At 44.9% G+C, this 25,037-nt stretch overlaps 1 protein-coding gene across 1 annotated transcript; it reads right to left on the reverse strand.

Moving 5' to 3' along the window:
• Positions 1-22,885: 22,885 nt before the first annotated feature.
• GSX2 (GS homeobox 2) lies at positions 22,886-24,832 on the reverse strand. The gene is made up of 2 exons (XM_006093963.3): positions 23,945-24,832; positions 22,886-23,262 (listed from the first exon to the last, which is right to left on the reverse strand). The coding sequence occupies exons 1-2, from the start codon at positions 24,513-24,515 to the stop codon at positions 22,922-22,924; spliced, it is 912 nt and encodes a 303-aa protein (XP_006094025.1). The 5' UTR covers positions 24,516-24,832; the 3' UTR covers positions 22,886-22,921.
• Positions 24,833-25,037: the final 205 nt, after the last annotated feature.

Raw genomic sequence — 25,037 nt, forward strand, 5'->3', positions numbered from 1 at the left:
TAGGGAGATGGAGGAGCCAAACATGACTTCCAAATTTCTGGCTTGATCACCTTGATAGGTGATCTAACTACTCATGGGGGTGGGAACCCTGGAGGAAGGGCAGGTTTGAGCATAAGGTGACTAGTCTGAGATGATGATGTCCAATGGACAAGTGGATTTGGGGGATTGAAACTTAGAGGAGCAATCTCAGTTGGAGTTTAGATTTCTAATTCATTGGCATTTAAAAGGAACTGTAAATCCAGCACATGTGCATGAACTGAGAAGAGCAACAACCCTAGAATACAGCCTGGAAAAACTCCAATGTTTGATGACAGGGTAAAGAAGGATCTGACTTTTAAAAGAGACTGTTGTATCACACAAACCAGAGCAGTTACTAATGTTAAACACTACTGATCTGTCAAATAAGAAAAAGATTAGAAAAGATCTTCTGTACCTACCAACATGGAATGGAGGCCACAGGAAGCTTTAAGGAGGACAGCTGGGGCACACTGAAGTGGGCCTGGCATGTCAAAAGGAGATATTTGTTTTTAGTGCAGTAGGCATTGAGGAGTCATTGAAGTGTTTTGAGCAAGGAGGTATGATCATATGTAACTGAGATATTAATCCTGTAACAAAGCATAGATCAGAGCAGCGTGGACTGGAAGAAGGAAGGTAGTTAAGAGGCTACTGCTATAGGCCAGGAAAGAGGAAAGAAGTTCTGAACTGGGGTGCTTGAAGCAAAGCAAGAAAATAAGAGATAGAGGTTGTATCAGTCAGTATCTTTCAGTTTCAAGTGAAGGTAAAACAACTCAATTGCCTTAAATAATAACAGGGATTTGTTAGTCACATCCATGAAAACTCTAGAGGCAAAATCAACTTCAGACAAGGCTCTTTTCAGCAGGTCAAACAATGTTTCCAAAGATGCATGTCTTTTATCTGCTCTCCATGGTTTGGCTTCACCTTTGGCTCTGTTTTGTGGCCTTCTGGCAACTCTAGTCTCCTCTCCTTGCATAAAAGTGACTTCCACAATTCCATATCCCGTACATGCAGGGAAACAGGCTTCTCCACATCAGAATTCCAGCAAACATCTCCTTGCATCTCATTAGCTTTGACTGTGTGTGCTTCACTCCAGAACCAACACAAGTGGCCATGGGACATAAGCCAATTGGAGCCCTTACCTGGAATTTGGAGTTAGATTATTCCCACCCAAATCACATGACTGAAGAAAATAAATTTTGGAGTATGGATAAAGGAAAAAGTGGAAGATAGATGCCAGGGAGGTCACCAATAAATGATCATCACAAATATGAAAAATAACCTTTGATTGCTTAATTCTTTGAAACCCAGTGTCAAAAGCTATCAGATCAATCTGCTAATGGAGTTAATATAGTCCAATTAATTCACTTATAGTTAAACTACTATAATGAAGATTAATTAGCCAGGAAACAAGTAGAATTAATTTATAAATTAATTAATTGAATATTTTTAAAATTTTATCTTTATTATTGAAAGTATTACAGATTACAGATGTCCCCCCGCATTGATGCTCTCCACCCCATACCCCCACACCCTACACCTCCAGGCCTTCACTACACTATTGTCTGTGTCCATGGGTTATGCATATATGCACATAAGGTTTTTGGTTAATCTCTCCCTACTCACCCATCCTGCCCTCCCTCTGAGATTCGTCAGTCTGTCCCATGCTTCTATGTCTCTGGATCTATTTTGTTCATCAGTTTATTTTGTTCATTAGATTCCACATGAGTGAGATCATGTGATACTTGTCTTTCTCTGACTGACTTATTTTAAAAGAGCATATAATATGTGGAACCAACTGTTGAAACAAGAATTCATTTGTTTTTATTAACCAATGTCACCCCAATAAATTCAATAAAAAAAGAATTCGCTTGTAAGAAGGATGGGTTTCAACCAAGAGATTAGCCTAATTTGTAATTATATTAAAAATGATGAAATTATTAAAAATAAATTATGTCCTTCAGTAAGATAACCATATCCTTATACTCACTCAATATGTTTTTTCTGTTTCATTTATTTAGAACCTCCAACCTGCATAAGGAAATCTACCTGTAAATCCCAGCACCTCCTTTTTTTTTTAACTGTATCCCTGCAACTGTTTCTATCTCCCTGTATTTCAAGGAGATAAAAAGGCAGCAGCCAGAAGTTCTTCAAATCTTTTAACAGCTTGCATTACCCACTGTCAATCATTAGGCATCAAGAAACCAAAACCCTCCTGCTACAGGCGAAAGGCTAAGAACCTGATCTGGACTGGCTCTCTCACATGCTGGGGAGTTGGTTGGCTGCAAGCCGCTTTAGGAGGACTTCACAGACATACCTGGCCTTTCCTCCGCGGCATCTCTCGTCCTCCAGCAGGCTAGCCCATGCTTATTTACGCAGGGTCCCACAAGAAAGAATGAAAGTGTGCAAAACATCTGCTAGGCTTAGAACTGGATGCTGTCCCTCATGCTGCATTTTATTGGCTAAATCAAGTCACTAGTTTAGCCCTGATTCAAAGGATGAAACAAAAGACTCTGCCTCTTCGTGCAAATTGCTGCAAAACCATATTACAAATATACAGAATATTCACTGAGGCCCCTAATGCAATCAAGTTCTCAGGCTGCCAGGCTTATAGGTTCAACTCATATTGTGCAGCACCTACTAGTAAAATGTGGTAATGGGCAAATAGACGCCTTGGTGGTGGCAATGCTAGTGTCCATTCAGGCTTTGTGCATGTCTGTAAAAATGCAGAACATGCTCCCACTTGGAAGAGTTTGATTCTTTAAAAAATTATGAGTAAGCAAAGAAATCTGAAAACAGACTAAACCTTTTAGCACACTTTTCTAAACCATCTATATTCTTATCAATATTTTTCTTAACAGTTTGGTAAATAGGCTATTGCATTTTTATGGAAACTGCCGTACTTGTTTATAATTTGATACAAAGATGAAATCTTTTTAAAGAAAAGAAACAGGTGCTTGCTTACCTTCTCATTGTTAATGGTTCCAGATGGTGACTATTCATTTCAGAAACTTCTTAAGAAACATCTGCTCACAATATTTATATTTGGCTTTATTATATTTTTCAAAGATTGCATTTTAAATAGTTTCCTTGAAATTAAAAAAAAAACATTCATTCTCCTATTCATGAGAAAAGTCTTTGCATTAGTTTACTGTCACTTTGTGCACAAGCTCTACATTATTATACCACAAACAGGGCTAGATTTAAATGGTGACTTTGTGAAAGGGAAAGTGAAAGGAATGCATGGAGTCTTTTTAATAGTTCTCTAATGCTGCCATGTACAAATTAATTATTTCTCTATTAAGAAAATCAAACTGGTTTTAGTTTTCCCTTCAATTGCTATCCGTCTGAGTTTTGCAACCTATTTGAAAGTAATGGGGGCGGGGAAAGCAGGCTGTACTGGGATATTGATAGTGAAGATGATCATTCCTCTAGTTGTGTGAAAAGCTTTAATGACAAAATGCATTCTCCCAAAACAAAATACATAATGATTATAAATGCAGCAAAATTGCACACTGTGAAAAGCCAACATGCAATGAGAGAAAAAGAAAGAAACCCTTTTCAACATTTAAACAATAGTGTACTAAAATTCTGTATACTCATTGTAAGGAGCAGCTTTTCTAGGGATTTGTAAAAATTCTAACTTGTGATACAATGAAGAGAACCAGAGAAGTGGACAGTAGATATAGTACTTGGTCCAATCAATCCTTAGAACCAGACAATGCTGGGTTGGTCCTCTCTGCCTGTCCAGTCCCCCTTCCCTTATTATACCGAATGAAAAGTGAGATAAAGTGAATATTGGTTCTTTTAACCTGCCAGGCACCCACCCATTCATTCTCCTGGGAGTGATGGTGTTGCTCTTTTCTCTTTGGAAATATTACCCCCTCCCCCCATCACTTTCAGCCCCTGTAGCTGAGATGGGTGTGTTGACTACATTCTCAGTTCCCAGTGTTGACCTTTAACTAAGGCTGGCCTATCAGAGGCAAGAAAAGGTTTTCCCTTCTTTAACCCGTTAAATCAGCTGTATTGATCAGGCTTTTGGATATGGGCTTCATAACAAGAAAAGTGAAGATAGTTCTTTATCAGTTTCCCACCATCATTGAAAATGATGTAATCTCTCAAATTTTTACCATGCCTTCTCTTGAGAAATGAGTGCCACCTGTACTTTCCAAATCAATTATCCAGGCTCCTGGGACGTAACCCGTGTATCCTGACACTTCCCTGCCCCTGGGGCACTGTGTTTGAGGGAGGGGCAGTTATATGTATCCATCATAAAGTGGAATTGGGAGTGAGGGTTGTCATTCTAATTCCTGAGGCCCAGACTATTTTTCCCAACAATTAGTAGTTTAAAACGTATGTGTGGATCCTGCAGGCAAATGCATGAAAAGGCTAATGGCTTCTCTACAGAGACAGAAAAATCAATTGTGAAAACCATGAATGATCACATGGAAGGAACTGCTGTGATTTTCAGTGGGCCATTTGTTAATGCGGAAATGTCAAGATACGTAAGCCCTCTTCAGTTCCCCTAGGTAAAGTTAGCTCTGTCCAGGGCTCCTCTGAAACCATTTTCATACTGCATTATAATGATGTGCTCTAGTGCTGTAGCCCCATTAAAATGGGAATATTTTAAAAGGAGGGAGCATGCCCCATGGCAGTTTGTAACCCTAGCTCAGGGATAAAAACAGTAAGTACTCAGTTACCGAAGAAAGGATAAGTAAATGATGCAGTCTTTACCTTCCAAGATGTACAATCCAGAAATGAAAGAGTTAGGGAAGCTGCACGGTCATGCTCCCAGGAACAAACTGGTATTACAACTAAAATACAAGATGTACACTCCAGTTATGGAACTAAGACACAGGGAAGTGGATAAATAATTCCAAGACAGTTAATTACTAAAGACTAAAAGTGGCCGAAACCGGTTTAGCTCAGTGGATAGAGCGTCGGCCTGCGGACTGAAAGGTCCCAGGTTCGATTCCGGTCAAGGGCATGTACCTGGGTTGCAGGCACATCCCCAGTAGGAGATGTGCGGGAGGCAGCTGATCGATGTTTCTCTCTCATCGATGTTTCTAACTCTCTATCTCTCTCCCTTCCTCTTTGTAAAAAATCAATAAAATATATTTAAATAAATAAAAAATAAAAATGGTTAGTGTGGTAAATTTGATGTTGTGTTATTTTACCACACTCACAAAAAGATGTTAGAGATGCAAATTATCCTTATAAAAGGGACCATTGATCTGATGGGAGAAGTGAGAGCTCTGAGGAAAAAAAGTGAAAAACAAGACAGAGCCCAGTGGGTGTTTCTCGGTGGTTGAGTGACAACCTATGAATCAGGTCATGGTTCATTCCCGGTCAAGGCACATGCCCCAGGTTTCAGGCTCAATCTCCAGTAGGGGGCGTGCAGGAGGCAGCTGATCAATGATTCTCATCATTGATGTTTCTATCCCTTCCTCTCTGAAATCAATAGAAAAAAAAATTTGTAAAAAGAAAGAAAAACAAGAAAGAGGGGAAAGTTAGAAAAAGAGCAGAAGAAGAAAAAGGAGTTTAGTCAAACCTCCCAAGACATTACATCTCTACCATTCAAACGTGTAGCCTGCAAGTTAAAAGAGAAAGATCTGAGTCCTGTTGATTATTCCTGAAATGTTCAGTGAGGCATTGAAATGTAAAGTTGCTGGAGGATGGAAAATGATGGTGTGATTTTAAATTACTTTCCAAGTTGTTGCAGTGGCAATTCTATGAATGTGTTTTGAACAAATAACAGTAGCTGCTTGGCAAGCAATGAGTTCTTAATGGCCATGGGCTTCTAGCCAGTTTTTCTCTCAGAGTTTGGAGAGAAAAATAAATACATCATAAAACATATTCACTTCAGTCAGTTGCAGGATTGTGATTCTGTGTGTGGTGTAGGAAGGATAAATACATGTATGTATGTGAAGAGGAATACAAGACAAGGAATTACTTTTAGGCTTTCATTATAAAATGAAGCACCCCAGTACCCATAGTCATGTTTACTTAGAGAAACTTCATCTAGGGAAATAGAAATATTAAAATGGCTTGCAGGAGAAATAGTAGTAGTCCTTTCTTTGTCATTCCAATCAAGTATGTAGTTAAAACAAGTAGGTCTCTATACATAGCAAATAAGATTTTAGTATGAAGAGATGAAAAAAGAAGTCAATGTGAAATACAACAAAACTTGCCAGGAATGCATACTCATAATCTTATTATCAGATAGATCCCATTCCCTCAGAAGTCACTTCTGGGGGAAATAGTTGTTTCTCAGGGAATATACGACAAAATTGGTATATGGTTATAGATAAAAACTGGTATGATGGAGGGTTTTAAAAATTTGTTTATTTTCTTAATTATCTGGAACTACTACTAACATATCTGTTTTCATAGTGGAAAAATCTACATTTAAATATAACTACTCTCCAAAGTTGATGGTGCCATAAATGATTACATGAGCAGCTTCTAGATTTTTCTCACTTTGCAAAATCTCTGGTGCAAAGACCTTATACTAAACTGGTAACTAAATTTAAAACATTTTTAACTTCTAAAATTAAAAATTTTTTAACTTCAGAAAGTCCTTTTTGCTGAACTAAGGTTAAGTACTTTGAGACCTTAGATTTCTTATCTAATATGAGGAAGCTGAGCCACACTGGGGACTGAGAATTGGTGATCCATGGACTGAATTAAGCTAACAGATATATTTTGTTAGGACTGTAACTATGCTTTGAAAGAATTTTGAATTATTTGTAAATATGAAATATTGGGAAATTTTACAAAAGAATCTGAATTTCTGGATTATTTTAGGAAAAAGAAGAGGATCCAATAACCTAGAATCAAATCTTCTCTTGGTACCACTAGGATAGAGTTTATTTGCGCCTTCCCCTGTCCTCCAGATCACGATAAGTCCCTATCTGGATGATTTCATATATTTAAATTACCTGCTCGACCCTGGTGGCACAAGAAACCAATGACTGGATTAGAAAGCATAGAGATCATATTGTTCATGGTGCTTAGATTTCAAAAAGTCCTGCTGAAGGGAAGGATCTGATCATGTTTGAGATACCTGATACCAGAAGTAAATTGGGTTGACATTAACTAAAATGACAATCCTAATTTCTCATTAGACCAGTGGTTCTCAACCTTCCTAATGCCGCAACCCTTTAATACAGTTCCTCATGTTGTGGTGACCCCCAACCATAAAATTATTTTCGTTGCTACTTCATAACTGTAATTTTGCTACTGTTATGAATCATAATGTAAATATCTGATATATAGGATGTATTTTCATTGTTACAAATTGAACATAATTAAAGCATAGTGATTAATCACAAAAACAATATGTAATTATATATGTGTTTTCCAATGGTCTTAGACAACCCCTGTGAAAGGGTCATTCGACCCCCAAAGGGGTCATGACCCACAGGTTGAGAACCGTTGCATTAGACTGAAGAGATCAGCCCCACAACCTAGCTTCCTGATAGAGAAAAGGGAATTGTTTTTTCTAGGGATAAATATTATTTATAAACAAACACAAACAAATTGTTTAAAATAAGAAATGACAAGCTATGTGGAAAAGTGTAAAAATATGACCCATAACCAAGAGAAAAAAATAATAAAAGCAGACAGTCCATGTGTTGGAATTAGCAGTCAAAAAATTAAAAAATAACTATTATAAATATGTTAACAATATTAGATAAAAAGATAGGTAAAATGAGCAAAGAGATGGAGAATTTCAGCACAAACATAGAGACTTGAAAAAGAAAACTTGAAAAAAAATTACAACATCTAAAACAAAAATGAAAAAAGAACCCAAAAATACGAAGATAGTGTAAGGAGCCTCTGGGACAGCTTCAAACATACCAACATCAGAATTATAGGGGTACCAGAAGATGAGAGAGAGCAAGATATTGAAAACCTATTTGAAGAAATAATGACAGAAAACTTCCCCCACCTGGTGAAAGAAATAGACTTACAGGTCCAGGAAGCGCAGAGAACCCCAAACAAAAGGAATCCAAAGAGGACCACACCAAGACACATCATCATTAAAATGCCAAGAGCAAAAGACAAAGAGAGAATCTTAAAAGCAGCAAGAGAAAGAAACTCAGTTACCTACAAGGGAATACCCATACGACTGTCAGCTGATTTCTCAACAGAAACTTTGCAGGCCAGAAGGGAGTGGCAAGAAATATTCAAAGTGATGAATAGCAAGAACCTACAACCAAGATTACTTTATCCAGCAAAGCTATCATTCAGAATTGAAGGTCAGATAAAGAGCTTCACAGATAAGGAAAAGCTAAAGGAGTTCATCACCACCAAACCAGTATTATATGAAATGCTGAAAGGTATCCTTTAAGAAGAGGAAGAAGAAGAAAAAGGTAAAGATACAAATTATGAACAACAAATATGCATCTATCAACAAGTGAATCTAAGAATCAAGTGAATAAATAATCTGATGTACAGAATGAACTGGTGATTATAATGAATCAGGGACATAGAAAGGGAATGGACTGACTATTCTTGGGGGGGAAAGGGGAATGGGAGATGCGGGAAGAGACTGGACAAAAATCGTGCACCTATGGATGAGGACAGTGGGTGAGGAGTGAGGGCGGAGGGTGGGGTGGGAGCTGGGAAGGAGGGAGTTATGGGGGGGAAAAAAGAGGAACAAATGTAATAATCTGAACAATAAAGATTTAATTAAAAAATAAAAAAATAAAAGCTATATGCAAATCGAACAAATGGCAGAACGACTGGTCGGCTATGATGCACACTGACCACCAGGGGGCAGATGCTCAACACAGGAGCTGCCCCCTGGTGGTCAGTGCACTCCCACACGGGGGGCGCCATTCAGCCAGAAGCCAGGCTCACAGCTGGCGAGCACAGAGGCGGTGGCGGGAGCCGCTTCCACTGCAGCGCTAAGGATGTCTGATTGTCAGTTGGACATCCCCTGAGGGTTCCTGAAGTGCGAGAGGGCACAGGCTGGTCTGAGGGGAACCCCCCTCCCAGCTCCAGTGCAAGAATTTCATGCACCGGGCCTCTACTTTGATATAAATGACATAACACTCCAATGGAAATTATTGCACTAGATTTTAAGGATAAGACTCAACTAAATGGTGTTTATAAAACAGTGTAAACATAAAGACACAAATAGATTGAAAGAAAAAAAGAATGAAAAAATATACTATGAAAACACTAGTAAGTTATAACTAAGTGCAAAATTATATTATACAGAAAATTATACAAAATTTAGTATACAAAAATTATATAGTCTACAGTAATTTAAAACTGTCAGGAGACAGCTATAATATAAATATACAGAGAATCAATTATAGAAGCCTTAGAAATAAGATTTGTGTCCAGTTTTAAAAGAAAAGAGATATACAAGTATCAATTGGGATAATTTTGGTTATACTAACAGAAAATCTAATTCAAACTGGCTTAAAAAATAAAGAGAATTTATTGGCTCATTTAACTGAAAAAGCCTGGGGAATATTTCAGGCTAATTTTGATCAGACTCCAACTCTGTATTTCCCTGATTTTCACAGGTCTGATCTCCTCCACATTAGCTTCATTCTCAGGCTGACTTCCCTCATGGAAGGAAAGTGATTATTACAAGAGGTCTTCTCTCAAAGGCCCCTTCCCAGTATCAAAAACTTACACTTCATTCTGATTGGTGCAATACTAACCAGTCTCTGAGGCTAGGAAATTTTTCAATGACTGATTGGCCAAGGCCTGGGTTACTAGCCATCCTGAACCAATCATTGTGGCAAGATGGTGTTTGTTATGAAGAATGCTTCTTTCTCATTCCTAATGTTACTCAGTTACTGTTACTCTAGCCTCTCATCTGATATGGCAATTTTGTCAAGACTAACAGAACGCTCAGTTCAGCTCTGCCCTTCCTTTTGGGAGCCTATGATGGGTGCTTAAATCTGCATAATTTGGTGTTGAGTATTAGTAAGTCCACTTAATTAACAAATCTGAGCCACATGCCCTATCTTGGCCTCAATGACAATAAAAGTGCTCTTTGGGACCTTCATATTTACTCTTTGCTTTATCTTTCAAGTTGTTCAGAACCTAGACCAGGAAGAGGTTCCATTTACTAGGGATTTCCTTGAACTCTCAAAAAAACTCATCAATGGGTTTATGCAATTGAAGCCTACTTTTAGAGCTAGAGGGAGGGTCCACATCACCCAAAGCACATGACTCTCCAACAGGGAAGAGTGGATTCCCCAAAGTCTAGGTGCTATCAGGATGAGGGAAGAACCCCAACAGATGCTAAGAAGGCAACCACAGGATGCCCACTAATGTGGTTTGGTTGATTATCTTTCTGTTTGTATGGGGGGTTTTTTGGTCAGGAAATATGCTCACAGATTTAATGTCTGCTATGTTCTTTAAATCGACACAATTTTAATTTGTCAATTATTCCTTCATAAAGCTGGAAAAAATAAAACAAAATGCTTTCTTACAAAGGAGAACTCAGAAAAGCAAATTTCTAATTATATGAAGTAAATGTATTATTTTACATCTAGTGAAACCACATCTATGAAGATCATGACGTTATTTTAATCATGTATGTATCTGTTGACTGACACAATAAATAGCTCATATCTCTCAAAAACTTTGCTTTACCTTTTATTATGCCAAAAATCACAACTCAAGTTAAATTTTCATGTATCTGATAAAACCTCAACTATTGTGTATCCTTTTTTAAGGATGTCGTTTTAGTCCAAGGAATGCACAGAAATCCTCTATTTAAAAATAGTTTGATACCAGCAACCATTTGTTTACATCGTAAATAAGTAGCCAGCTAAAAATTTTAACAACATAATTTCAGCTTGACAACAATGAAGGCAAGGCAGCAGGCTACCCTGCATGATCCATAAAACTGACTCATGTACGTTGTATGAGCTGCTTGATCTTTGAGTAATCACAAAAGACAATTCAGAAAGAGAGGAATTCATAACAAGAGAATAAAGCTTTGCAAAAAAGAACCTGTCTTTGGATTTTTGAAAGTGACTAAAATATTTCAATAGGTCTCTTTTAGTGCCTCTTTTTGCTTGCCTATCAAATATTGACGGGTCTTCCTGACTGAGAGAATCAAAACTCATTAAACTCACTATGTCTTGATTAAATAAAAATAGGTGGAAAGATAGACTTCTTATTATAAGAAAAGAGAAACAATGGGAAATACAGAAATTGGGTTTCCAAATATCAATCCTAATTTGTGTATTTCTGAGCAATTTTCAGCTAGGTATCAGCTCCCCACTCCGTTTGTCATGAGCTATCCTCTTCTGAGAATTCCCGGGGCGTCCCGGACCTGCCACTCAATGCCTTCTAGTTCATAAGTGCCTCAAAGGTTAAACTTTTTCCATTTCCATTTTCTTCATCTGTCCCCCAAGATATGAGTGTTGACTTTTGTTTTAAGACTACATCCAAATGTTATCTATCTTCTTCTGGCTTTGGAAGGAGTCTATAAGCACAGAGAAGTCAGTCAAGTGCCCATCTGAAGATACAAGCCTTTCTGGTTTTTAGATGAAGCGAATGCTATAATGAGGGGAAAGTAAGTGAGGAGAGGTGATCACTCACATCTACGACTGAGGTAATACCTTGTTTTAGTAACCAGGCATGTGTGAGAGGATAAATTGTTCAGCCTGCTCCTTTGTGGTGTTTGTTCTTTGGCCTCAGGTAGGTTCTTCATTTACTGATGAATAATCAGCTAAAAGATTGAAGGGAACCTTCTGCAGATTTCTACAGCTTTCTTTCTGAACGGTTTGCTACTGCACAGGTACTATGTCCTATGAATTCTAGTCACCTTGGTCTCCTCTACTTCTGAATACTATCTCCTTACCTCAGGGTGACTGCTGGTCTTTGTCTGGGTTACCCTCCCTGCACTGTGTCTTGGAAATTCTCTGCAGGCAACAAGCTGGGCCAATTATACAACTCACCTCATTGCTTCTCTCTCTGCTAGTTCTTCACACACACATACACACACACACACACACACACACACACACACCCGTGCTTTTAAATCTTAAGAGTTCTCTAGGGCTAGTCTTTGGACTTCTTCCCTTTCTACTCTATGCTCACTTCTTTATGAGCGCCCCTTCGTCACATGGCTTTAAGACCATCATTATATTCATGACTCCTTAATTTACTTCTCCAGTCTGGATCTCACTTCAGAATTTCAGACTTATTTTTTCAAATTGCCTTCATGATGTCCTCACTTTGATGTCTAATTGTCATCTCAAGCTTAAGAGAGCCCAAAATTTGCTCCTTCTATATATTGGCAATCTGTTTTCTTCTAAATGCTTGGAGAAAGACCTTGGTATCATCCTTGACCCTTTTCTTTCCCTTACTCCTCAGATTCAGTTTGTCAGCAAATCCTGGTCATTCTCCCCAGTCAAATCCAAAAATTCAGCGCTTCTCCCCACTCCGATTATCCCTATCCTGGTCCAAGCCACCATCATCTCGTACCTCGCTTAATTTAACAGAATCTTAATGTCCCTGCTTCTTTCAGCACAGCAGCCAAATTCATTCCGATTAGTCATAAGTTAAAGCATATCACTCCTCTGCTCAAAATCCTCCAAAGGTTTCCCAGAATCAAAGCCTAAGTCCTTACTACAACCGACAGAACCCACCCATCACCACTCTGACCTCCCTCTCCCCCATCCATAAACACACTCACTCTTCTCTAGTCACTCTGCCTCTTTATTGTTTCCCAACTATTTCAAGCATGTTCCCACCCAGGTCTTTCTCTTGAAATTCTCTTGCTCCAGCAAGCCATATGGTCAGTTCCCCACACTCTCTTCAGGTCTTTATCCAAAAGTTACTTTTTCAGTTAGAACTTCTCTAACTTATGTGAATATCTATATATTTTACATATATTTCCTTATTTAATCCTCAACATCCTTATAAGGAAGGTACTATCAATTATCCCCATTTTATAAATGAGGAAAATGAAAGAGAAGTTAAGCAAATTGCCCAAGGTCATAATGCTAGTAAATGTAGAGCATGCAGACTGATTCCAGAACCTTCAATATATCCTATCTATATTTATCCTATATATAGGTGTTTGTCCTACATATGTATATATATTTACCATATATATTTATCATATATATGTGAGCATCTATATATTTACCATATATATTTATCATATATATGTGAGCATCTATGTTTATATGAGCATCTATGTATATGTGAGTGTATATATATATATACACACACACATACAGCTACGATGAAATATACCTGTTTCTAAATATAGCTGTTTCCATGATTGCAGGGACTGGTGGAGACCTGGAAGCAGAATGATGCCTTGATTCAGCTGGTATTTACAGAGTATCTGCTTTGTGTTGGGCATTGTGATGAATGCTGAGGATGTATAAATGACGGGTGCAGTGACTGTCAAGAACCTCACAGATGGCAACAGGGAAGAAGACAGACATCTAGAAGCCCCCTGGGGAAAGAACTAGGCAGCGCCCATGACAGAAATTATGAAGGAAGATTCTGATTCAACACAAGGAAGTGTTCCTAATGGTCAAAGTTGTCTGAAATGGAATGGGCTAGGGTGTGGAGTTCCTCTCAAAGGAGTTATCCCAGCAAACATGAGGAGACAAGCTGACCTGATGTTATAAGAAGGGATTCACTCAAGCATAGCATGGCTGGACAGCCACCAGGCAACTCCTCTGGGCTGGAGTTCTTTGAGAAACTTTTCCACGAGGTGACAGAGATGTGTGTAAGGCTGAGTGAGGGAACTAACAAGAACTTTGATGCATCTAGGGACTATTAGGAGCCCTTTCCATGAAGTCACAGCGAGGATCCTGATTAAGAGCTGAACCCTTGGAAAAGAAGACCTCAGGGAGAAGGGGAATCTAGAGAACACCGCCAGAAACAGTCAGTATACCCCCGCTTCTCTCCCCTGGGCATGGGCTGTGATTCGCAGAGCCACTCACTCACCAAACCCAGATGGAAGCCAGAGGCAAGAAGCTGCAGGTGACTCCGTTAATAGAGGAAATAATACAATCCACAAAGGCCCGCATCTGCCGGCACCAAGCAGGACAGAGGAGGGTGGACATGTTTCTAGAGCAGCAGTTCTCAACCTGTGGGCCGCGACCCCTTTGGGAGTCAAACGACCCTTTCACAGGGGTTGCCTAAAACCATCGGAAAACACATATATAATTACAGGTTGTTTTGTGATTAATCACTATGCTTTAATTATGATCAATTTGTAACAATGAAATTGGGTGTCACCACAACATAAGGAACTGTATTAAAGGGTCACGGCATTAGGAAGGTTGAGAACCACTGTAGAGGATAGAGAATGGAGAATAAGAAGCAAAAAAATTCTTTCTGGCGAGTGTAAAATTGAATGATTGGGAAGTGAATCTCAATGATGAGAGAGGAGTGTGGAGAAAATTGGAGTTGAACTGAAAATCTGGCTCTGCCCTTCCCACGTCTTCCCATTGCAGCATCCCTCCTGCGCTGCTGCACGCACTACCTGCCCCCTGAGTCTGCGGGGTGACCGAGAATAGCTGGGCGCCTGGTCTCGGCACAGCTTTCCCGGGACAAAGAGCCTAGGCTGGGGCACGCGTCCCGTCCCGCCCCGCCCGTGCGCCGGTGCCCGCGTGGCCTGCCGGGTCCTGTCCGGCGCACGGGGGTCGCCTGGACCAGTCAGGATGCCTTGGCTGCCAGACAAGCAGAGCTTTCCACGTGGGCAGAGGCGTTGCCTTTCAAGTGGCAAGGATTCCGGGCGGAGCCATCCTCCCCTCCGGGTCCACCCACCGCCCCTCTCCCTCCCAGACCCAGCAAAGGACACGCACACAAAAAACTTTTGCCCCACTATTAATATATTCGTGTTTCCTCCCACTTTCCCAACGGGCTACCAGCTGCAGAACTCCTGAATAGAAAGCTTAATTGTGCTTTGTCATGCAGAGTACCTCGATTTTCTATAGAAGGTTACAAAGGCCCATTGGAAGTATTTCTTTCTCAATAGTGAGCCATTTGCATAGGGCACCTCTGCGCCTGCCAGACCCAGGTAGCAGCGCCGGAGCTCCCGGGCCCCCGGGGAACAAAACTCGGTGCGGTTTCCAAGGGGCGCCCTACTCCGCCTGCAGCCCGGCATCCCGACTTTTCTCTCCATTCCCTCGGTCACGGGCAGCTGGTTTAGAAGATGCGAAGCCTGCGGCCTACAGGCCGCGCTGGCCCAGCCCCTCCGGCTGACCTCTGGGCGGCCTCGGGCCCTCCCGGCGCCTCTACCCTGGGCGGGGGGCCTGCGCTGTGTCGGGCCTCTGGAGTCCGAGTGGTGATTCCAGGAACTGCCCGCGGGTCCGGAGACCAGGCGGATACCCACCGGGGCCCTCCGCCCCCTTGCCTACCGCGTGAGGACCAAGACGGGCGCCGAAGGAACGGGAAGCTGACAATGATTGGGATACCACGCTGCTTCGTTCCTCCTGGTTGATTGGCAGGGCTGCCTTCAGAATATCTTTTCTGGTTGCTTGTTTTGACAGTTCAAATCCAGGTCTATGTGACATAGAAAGCTAATAAAATTCTAATTTCATTGTTAATCTTATTTCATTGCAGTATAGGTTTTTACCCTCACACCTGCATGGCAGGGTGTAATTCCATTAATAAAAAAAAATCAACATATTCATTGCATGTCTTTTCCCTGATGATATATTGTGAACAGTGTGAGTTGAAAAAGAACCATTTATTCCCACCGTGAATGCGCCTGCCTGGGGCGGGAGCTTCACCTGCCCCTCAGTCAATTAGGAATGTATCGAAAAGTCTAGCAGAAAACGAGTTAAATTAACCGTTCGCTAATTTCCTTGTGTCCCTCCTACATAATCCCCCCTTTTCAGCTTGCCCCAGAAATTACCACATGTTGCAAGGTTCAAATAGCGCCTAATGAAACAGCGACTGCCGCTTCTCCCTCCAGCTTCGCTGTCGCGGGAGCCCTTTCGCCGGCCTCCAAAGCCGGCGCCATCTCCTTCCCGGTTCGGTTCCCGTTTCCATAAAAAAAAAAAAGAAAAAAAGAAAGAAACAGAAGTTGTCACTAACTCTAGATAGAGCAGGTGAAATTACCTTGCTGCCCACTCACGTCCGGCCTCCGACCACGCGGTGGGATTCCGAGGGGAGGGTGGCCGGGTGGGGGCCGAAGCTTGGGCATCCTCCCTTCTCGCGGGACGGCTTGGGTCCTGAAGTTGGGAGGGTCGAGACACGGCCCGGGGAGGTTGGAGGAGGGTGGGGAGTTGGTCCAGGAGAACAAAGAAAGGGCGTGAGAGAGGAGGAGCGAGTGTGAGAGAAACTGAGGCAGAAAGTGACAAAGGCAGACACAGAGAACCGCAGGCAAGGGGAGACCTAGAGGGAGGCAGATACAGAGAGAGGAAGGAGAGAGGAAGGGCGAGCACACCTCCAACTCCCCACTCCCTTCTCCCAAGTTACACCCGTGCGTCTGGCTCAAGCAACTCATCGGTCCCTGTTGGAGGCGTTTGGAAGACTTGAGATGCAAGGCCCTAATAATTAATTGTGGTCATTAATTAATTAAGGAGGAAAAGGGGGAGGCGGCTTGCTGCTGCTTGACCCCAAACAATTTAAATTAGGCTTTGTGAAGGTGGCCTCCAAAAGCCGCCCTCCCCCTCCTTCCTTTCTCTTTCAGGCTCTCGAAAATTTCCATGATAATCCTCACGGCCTGGGGCCAGCCAGGGCTGTGCTGCTGCTCCACCCTTCCCGGGAAACTGAGGCCGAGCTGGCTTCGGAGCCCGCTGCAGCCCACGGGCGGGCGGGGAGCTTTTTCCCATCAGGAGCAGCTTCCACCTGCCTTTTCTTCTCTGCACCTGCTGTGGGCTGTTTCTCCGTGAACTTCAGAAATCTAGCAGTTGCCTAAGAATCAGCCCTGCTGCAGTGCTCGCACAGGCTAAATATTGCTTCTCTCTCTCTCTCTCTCTCTCCCTCTCCCTCTCTCTCTCTCTCTCTCTCTCTCTCTCTCTCTCTCTCTCTCTCTCTCTCTCTCTCTCTCTGCTTTTCCCTCCCTCTCACTAGAGACTTGAGTTCCTTATTTGAAATGGTTGCAGCTAATACAAAGTCATCAAAGCACTATGGTTCTTGTCTTAAAGTGACAGCCCTCTTTATGGGGCTGTTTGAAATACGCCCCCTGCTTTTCAATGTCTCTCTATCCATCTTTGTCTGCTCTTCAGAAAAGCGGACAATATAAAGCCCAGCCTGGCGAGCTCCCCACGCTCAGGCCTGGGCAGTGCCAACCTCCGCCTTTAAGCAGATTGAAATTGTCACTGCTTCATTAATCTGAAACTAGTTACTTTCCTAAGCACACAGCACACACTTCCGATCTGTCGGGATTCACTCAGAGGAGTCCCTGGGGCCTTCCTGGGTTTGGGGTTTGGAAGGGTCGACAAAGGTACGACAAAGGCTCAGGAAAACATAGGGCTCAGCTTGAAGAAAAGCAATGCCCAGTGCAGAAGGGCAAGCATGGACATCAATAGACGGGCACGCAGAGCACTGTTTGCAGAGACAATGCGATGCCCAGAATTTTGGAGGGTGCCCTTGAGAACAGGGAGTCCAGCTATGGGGACAGACAAGGATATCGACCTCCTCATGGAGTGGCTTTCAGGACTGTGAGGTCTGAGGCTTCGCATTTTTCTTCCCCAAACAGAAGAAACTTGCTTCCAAATATGAATCAAGGTTGGTTTTAATGTGGTTTTTCCCCCCCATCTGAGCTCTGATTCCATCCTGTTCCTAAGAAATGTCTTTAAATTCCTGTTCTTGTTGGCCCCTCCCCAGGGCCTCAAATATAGGAGCCCTGCAGGCATCTCTGTGGAATTTCTCATTTTCTGTGAGAAAAGCTGCTTCTTTTCTCCATGCCTCCACCATTAACAAAAGACAATACAAAAGATTTCTTTACTTTTAATATTTCCATTGGCTTAGAATAGCAAGTTTTTGGATTCGACTCCCCCTAATTTAGGAAAGAGATGTAGGCATTCCCTCCCCCCCTTCAAGGTTCAATTTTCAGTAATGTGAGCCTAAAGATTTATAAAATAGATTTATATTAAATTATGTTAATAGAAGCCTAGTAAATGCACCATTTAATTGCATGGAAAAATGTTCCCTTTTAAGAGGTCTGTCACCTTAACAGGTACATACAAAGATTCCCTGTGAATAATGAAAATAGAAACAATTGCTTTGATGCACTGAGCTGCATTCATGTTTAGGAGGTGTTAGGCTGTGTTTGGAGAGGCTAGGAGGAGCTCCTTTTAAAGCAGGGATTGCTCCTTTAAACCAAATTTCTTCTGTTGGAAGTGTCATTCTCCTCCCCTCACACCCTTAAGGTCTGGCCTAAGATCCAACCCATTGCTCTCTCTAATCTCCCCTCAATGTTCAGCTTTTTATTCCTTCCCCCAACCCAACTCTGAGCACCTTTCCACCTCCCTCCAAAAAATCTCCCAAGAAGTACCATGAAAAATGAGTGGAACCTGCAGGAAAGGTATAAATGGGGTGGGGGGGGGGGGAAAGGAAACCTGGTAAAAATAACTCTTAGCTTTTAAAAAATATATATTTTTATTGTTGATAGTATTACAGATATTTCCCATTTTACCCCCCCCCCCGCCTTTACTCCCATCCTCTCAGCCCTTACCCAGGTCTTCACTACCCTATTGCCTGCATCCATAGGCTATGCATATAAGTATATAAGTTCTTTGGCTTATCTCTTCTCATCCCCCCAACCCCACATGGAGATGTGTCAGTCTGTTCCACGCTTCCATGCCTCGGGTCCTATTTTGTTGGTCAATTCATTTTGTTCATTAGATTCCACAAATAAATGAGATCATGTGATATTTGTCTTTCTCAGATAATTCTTCTCTTTTTGTTTATTTTTTATTTTTTTAATATATTTTATTGACTTTTTTACAGAGAGGAAGGGAGAGAGACAGAGAGCCAGAAACAACGGTGAGAGGGAAACATCGATCAGCCGCCTCCTGCACACTCCCCACTGGGGATGTGCCCCCAACCAAGGTACATGCCCTTGACCAGAATCCAACCCAGGACCCTTCAGTCCTCAGGCCGATGCTCTATCCACTGAGCCAAACCAGTCAGGGCAATTCTTCTCTTTATATAACATGACCACCACCAATTAAGTTATTTTTCTCTCACATACATATGCACACATATACTCACACAACCATGTACATGCATGTACATACACCTATACACACAGACCCTGTTGCCCTCTGTGACCTCTTTTAGCTAGAGAAATCACCTTTCTGGCAATTCCCTGACCACAGTCAGGGTGGACCAAACAAACTACATTTCTAGTCCAGATCAGATTTAAAAGGGTAGAATTGGTGGGGAGTAGGAACGAGGGGAGGAGGAAGGAAGCCAGAAATCAAAGACTTGACATCCCAAGTTTTTCTTTCTCCTAAAATATTCTTAGATGTCCTTGGAGGAATGAGGTGGGTGGGAACTAAGCTGTGATGACCACGTCAGAATAAGGGGAGAGGGTCTATCTTCACCAGTGTCTCTATCACCTGGGCCCATGGGCACCCTAGGCTGGGCTGCTGGCTGAAACCAAGAAGCATGGCTGAGTGGGCTTGGCCTTGGGTGTGTGTTGGTCACTGAGTGGGTGGGTGAAGGGAAATGTCTCTGCTCCTCCTGTTTTCTCTGAATGTCTAGACAGGCTCAGGACACAAGGGCAGGACGTCATCCTTCCTGCTCTCCATCCCGACCCTCCAACTCCTTTCCTGTTTAAAGCTACCACAGGACTTGTTCTCCGGGAGGCGGACTCAACCACACTAATGGCTCCTGCTGCTTGCTCACTTCTTTTCTCTTAGTGGAGCAAGGTCCAGCTTTCTCATTCTCATTCTCTTTCTCTCTTTCCATTATGTGTCTATAAGCCCCTGAAACACAGGGGCCCAGTCCTGTTTCTCAAGAGGGGGCAGTGAAAACTGGCATCTAGTGCTTTTCAGGTAGCACAGTTGTCCAGGTGACCCCACATTTCTTAAACAGTCTTTAATAAACCTGGAGACACTTCCCTGGGTGTGTTTCATATCAAGATTGGTTAGCGGAGCATCTGTGTGTCTGAGTGTTGGCCTAAGTATTCTTAACCTGAGGAGAAACTGTAGGCCTTTAGTAGCAGACAGATTTCCAACGCCTTATTCTGATTTGCAAACTTCAAAAACATCAACTGATTAGGGGGCGGATGGAAAATCCACGCTAGTGTACAAGGAGACCTCAGGCTTCGCTCTGAACGTGATCAGAAGGTCGGTTGGCACAGAATGTCCTAGGACAAATAGGATACCCCTACCCCACCCCCACCCCCACCCCAAAACCCTGGGGAACCTTTCTTTGGAGAACGTCCAATGACTAGATAGGGTATCTTTGCCTGTATCTCTTTGCTTCTGGTGAGGATTCATTGTTTACTCTCTCTTCCCTGAGTAATTTCCCCGAAGACAGGAGGGAGAGGGACTGAGACCACGCAAGCAGCTCAAACCCAGTCCAGGAGGAGGGGGGGGGGGGGTGCCCCATCGCCTTGGGCGGCGGAGCTGGCAGCATGGGGCGTGGTCAGTGGGTGGCAGTGCGTTCGGGGCGCAGGGCCTGGCGCCGGGCGAGGCGCAGAGACTAGGCCCTGACCTGGCGTGGACTTGGGGAGGGCCAGGCCCGAGCGCGGGGACAGAGGGGGCCGGCCAAGTGTGGATGGGAGGAGGCAGTGTCTGCCCACCGCCCAGGCGAGGCTTAGTGTGGGACAGGAAGGCAGAAAGCGGCAGCAGGGGCTCTGTATCCGGAGCAGGAACTTTCCTTAAAGGCGCCTTCTTTGCTCCTCGACAGTCACTTCCTCCCACCCGCGTACTGGGGCCCGGAGAGGCCTGTCTAGTGGGAAGGAGGGAGACGGGATCTTCAGAAAAGACAGCAGACCGGCGCCCTCTCCCCTTCGCCGTGGGCAGGGCGAGGAGCCGGAGACTGCGCTCGAGAGAGACCCAGAGGCTGCGCCTCCCTGCCCCAGGGGCGAGCTGGTTGCCCATGACCGCTGTGCAGGGCCAGGCTAAGTAGCTGCACAAAGCGGCGCCCGCTCCGTGTCCAGTTCGGCACCGAGGGGTCTGTCCTCCCTCCGGCCTCTCTGGGCCAGTGCCCGAATTGGAATTGATGGACAGGCCTGGAGTATCTGAAAGGGGGTTTTTCCCTCTCCCATGGGGAGGAGAAGGAAGGGAAGGAGAGAGGGAGAGGCTCTGAAGGGAAAACCTGTATCACATCCTCCCTCCCTTCTCCTCCTTCCCAAATTAGCTTCCTGACCCCAGTTTTAGAGCCCCAAGCCCACCTGGTGAGGTTGGTGATGACAGACCTAAAGCAATTCAAACCTAGAGGTCTGTATATCTGTAAAAAGTTCCTGTGGTTTGACGTCTTGGGTGGAATCTTTACAGAAACTAATCAGAAATAACACCCGCGGGTGTTCGTGAGCGTTAGCTTGCACAAAATGACTCCCTGGTTTCCCTGCGCCCAGCTCCGATTCTCTTTCAGATGCCAGGACCTGGCAGCGCCAGGCTGCTGCCGAGGGCTCAGCCAGTCTCCTCCAGGACAGGCTTGCAGAATTAACTCCGCAAAATGATGGGGAGAGAGGGACTAGAAAGGAGACAATTCAGGTTAAAGTTAGGGAGACCAGAAAAGAATCACATAAAAACGAGAGTCCAAAGGCACATTTGAGCTAGTTTAGAAAAGTGAGAGTGTAACCTTTTGTTTTCTTGGCATTGGTGAGAACCGCTAATTTCTTAGCTGGAGGAACAACTAGGAATGGCCATGTTTCTAGTCACAGCATTCTTTGTAAGTTTCCATGTGCACTTACAACCTGCTTTGACGGATTGTGCTCTTCCTAAAACTATTCCAACTATTCAAATGTCTTCACATAATTCTGATTTTAGTATGAAGAGAGATGAGGAAAAAGGGAAAAAGGGGGGGGACTGCCACAGAAAAATACTAGGTAAGGAATTTTCACCTTTTCTAACTAAATAAATTAAAAGGTTTGCCTGTCATTAATGTCAGCATCACTCTAAATGGAGTGATTTGTCCTGTGACTGACTGTGAGGAAGCTAGCTATTTTGAGGATGGGGATTACTTCCTGGTAGGTGGCATCAGGACTGAAGGTGTCTCCTTGGCAGAAGTTTCTGTTACACAGAAATCCTATAGCGCCCCAACCTCCCTCGACCAAGTGCCCCACGGTACCAGCTTTAGTCAACACTTCCATCTGAATTCACAAACACTTTTTCCCAGTTCCTGGGGAGAGGGAGACCGGGGAAGATGGTGAGAGCAAACACCATGAATATAAAATCTCGATTTTGTTTCATTTATTTAAATAAATATAAATATAATCTTATATAAAACTATTCACATAAAAATGAACTTCCAACACTTGGATTTTAAACTCTCCCCAGGCAAGTTTTCAGAAAGCAAGGCCTACAGGTTTTACTTTTCTAAATTATTTGCATATCAATACTTTTATTTAAAAAAAACACACACAAAAGGAAATCATCAGGAAACCCGGTGTTCTTATCTGGTTCTGAAAGACTGTAGGGAAGGGAAAATGACAAGCGCTTTAAAAACAAAACCCAGACGGTGCTAGACTTAAGCCAATGCTGTTTTTTTCTCTGTTATATGACAAGACTGCGTTGAATCTAGGATATTTACATTTAAACAAAATCTATTCGCATTCTCGAGAGTGGAACCTAAGCAAATAGGCCAAGGAGTAGACGCGAAGGATGGGCCCGGCTGGTACGCCCTGGGAACACTCCGCTCCGTGCTTCTGCGGACGCGACCACCGAGCGGGCGCGTATCTGACCCCTGGGTGCCTGCCGCATTGGCTTTGTGGGGGCTCCCGGGAGCGGGTGCTGAGAGGGAGGCCGCCCTCCCTCCCTCACAAGGGGGAAATCTCCTTGTCCTCGGTGGCCGAGGCCGGCGACAGGGAGTCCTCGTCCTCGGAGCGCGCGTAGTGCGCTTGGCTGCCGACGCACTTGCAGCCCGCGTGACTGTTCCTCTGCGTGCCCTTCCCTTCCTTCTTATGCTTTACCCGGCGGTTCTGGAACCAGATCTTCACCTGCTTCTCCGACAGGTTCAGGTACGTGGCGATTTCGATCCTCCGGAGTCGAGACAGATACATGTTGGAAGAGAATTCCCGCTCCAGCTCCAGGAGCTGCGTGCTAGTGAACGCCGTCCTCATCCTCTTGCCATTGGGTACCTGGCTGACGTCCGAGCCCCCTGCACGCGGGCCAAGAAAGGGCAGAGAGGTCATTCTCTGAGAAACGCGCTCCCACCCCACCCCCAGCCCCGTGCCACCCCTTGGACAAGATGCCTCTCAAGGACCCCTTCGGGAGCTCAACCAAAGAGCTGTATCCATCCCTCACCCTTCCCTCGTCCTATCACGTCGTTACTTAGCCTGGACGGACAGAGATGCCCAAAGCGCGGAAAGGCCTTAGGTGTGTGGGAACCTAAAGCCCAAGGATTAAAGGGGAGCTGGGGGTTGGCATAGTCAGATCATCTCCTTTCTGGCCTAGCGGAGAGGTAGAGGCGATCCAGCTTAGCCCAAAGTGTGGAAACGCTTTAGCCAACCCCACGCCGAGTGCCACACTGAAGTTCAAACACACCCACCCCAAATCTCAGCCAGTTAGTTACTCAGCCCTCAAGTTCGATGTCCCTGAGGCCCCCATATTACGGAACACTTGGGGACCAGGGACCAGGAATGAAGCGCACCAGACTCCTTGGAGAGGCTGGCAAGCTAACTTCCACCTTCGTGGAACTTCTTGGGACCTCTTCCCAGTTACACCGAAAGCCCCTCCTCCCTCCGCCCCCCCAAGCTCCCACTCCCTCTACAGCAGGCGAAAAGTTGGTTCCCGAGAGCCAAGAAGGCGCGGCGCGCAGGTGCCCCAAGACCCCGCCCTACCCATGGTGAGGCAGTGGAATCTCCGCGGGTCCGCCACGTTGTAGGTGGTGGCGGCGCAGACAGGTGCGTGGTGCTGCGTGTGCCCCAAGGCCGCTGCGGCCGCTGCCGCTGCTGCCGCGGCCGCCGCTGCCGCCGCCGAGCCGGGCTGTTGGGGTTGGTGGTGGTGATGGTGGTGCTGCGGCGGGTGGTGGTGATGGTGCGAGTGGCTCACGCGCGGGCAAAACTGCGCGTCCCCAGGACCCGAAGAGAACTGACTCTTGAGCAGGGGCAAGGCCCCGGAGCCCCCCGCCGCCCCGCCGCCGCCGGCCCCGGTACTCCCTGTCCCTGCGCCCCCGCCGGAGCCCGCCGGCCCCCGAGAGGAGTGCAGGTGCGAAGTGACGCAGAGCGGGCACACGCAGAACGCGCCGCTCTTGCGGGACGCGCAGCCGGGCCCGGACATGGACATCACCAACGGGGACGGCATGCCCAGCGGGATGAAGAAATCTGGCCCGGGGTGCGGTTCGGGCAGCGAGGGCGCGGGTCGCGAGGAGTCCTTGATGATGAGCGAGTCCACATAGAAGGAGCGCGACATGTCGGGAGGGGTGGGTGGCTGGAGGGCCCGGCAGGCTGTGGCGCCCCCTCCCCTCTCCTGTTCGGAGCTCTGCCCGGGGCGCAGAGCCGGTGCAGCCAGTCAAGCCCTTGGGGATGCGGAGGTGTCGGCGTCTGGGCTGCGAACAAAGGGGTCCCTGGAGAGGGCTGGTCCTGAGGTCCCCCGCCCAGCGCCCCGGCTCCGGGATTTTATAGCCCCCACCCCGGCACGTGATGCAGTTGAGTACCGCTCGGCTCAGGCTCCTCGGCTGCTCCCCACCCTCGGGATAGGCTGCCCGAGTCACACACAACAGAAGCGGCGAGGAGGGGCGGGCGCGCGGCAGGGAATAACTCGGAGGAGGGGGGTGGGGGGAGACTTTGCAAAATGTAGGTTTTGTTAATTTCGCGGGGAGGCCGGCCTCCTCCCCCTCTTTCTCCACGCTTTCCCGAGAAATCAGAGCTGAATCCTCCATCCCACCCCTTCTCCATCCTGGGCCCCAGCCCAACTCCTCCGCTCCCGGCCGCA

Source organism: Myotis lucifugus, unplaced genomic scaffold (assembly GCF_000147115.1).
Source record: "Myotis lucifugus unplaced genomic scaffold, Myoluc2.0 scaffold_127, whole genome shotgun sequence".
NCBI lineage: Eukaryota > Metazoa > Chordata > Mammalia > Chiroptera > Vespertilionidae > Myotis > Myotis lucifugus.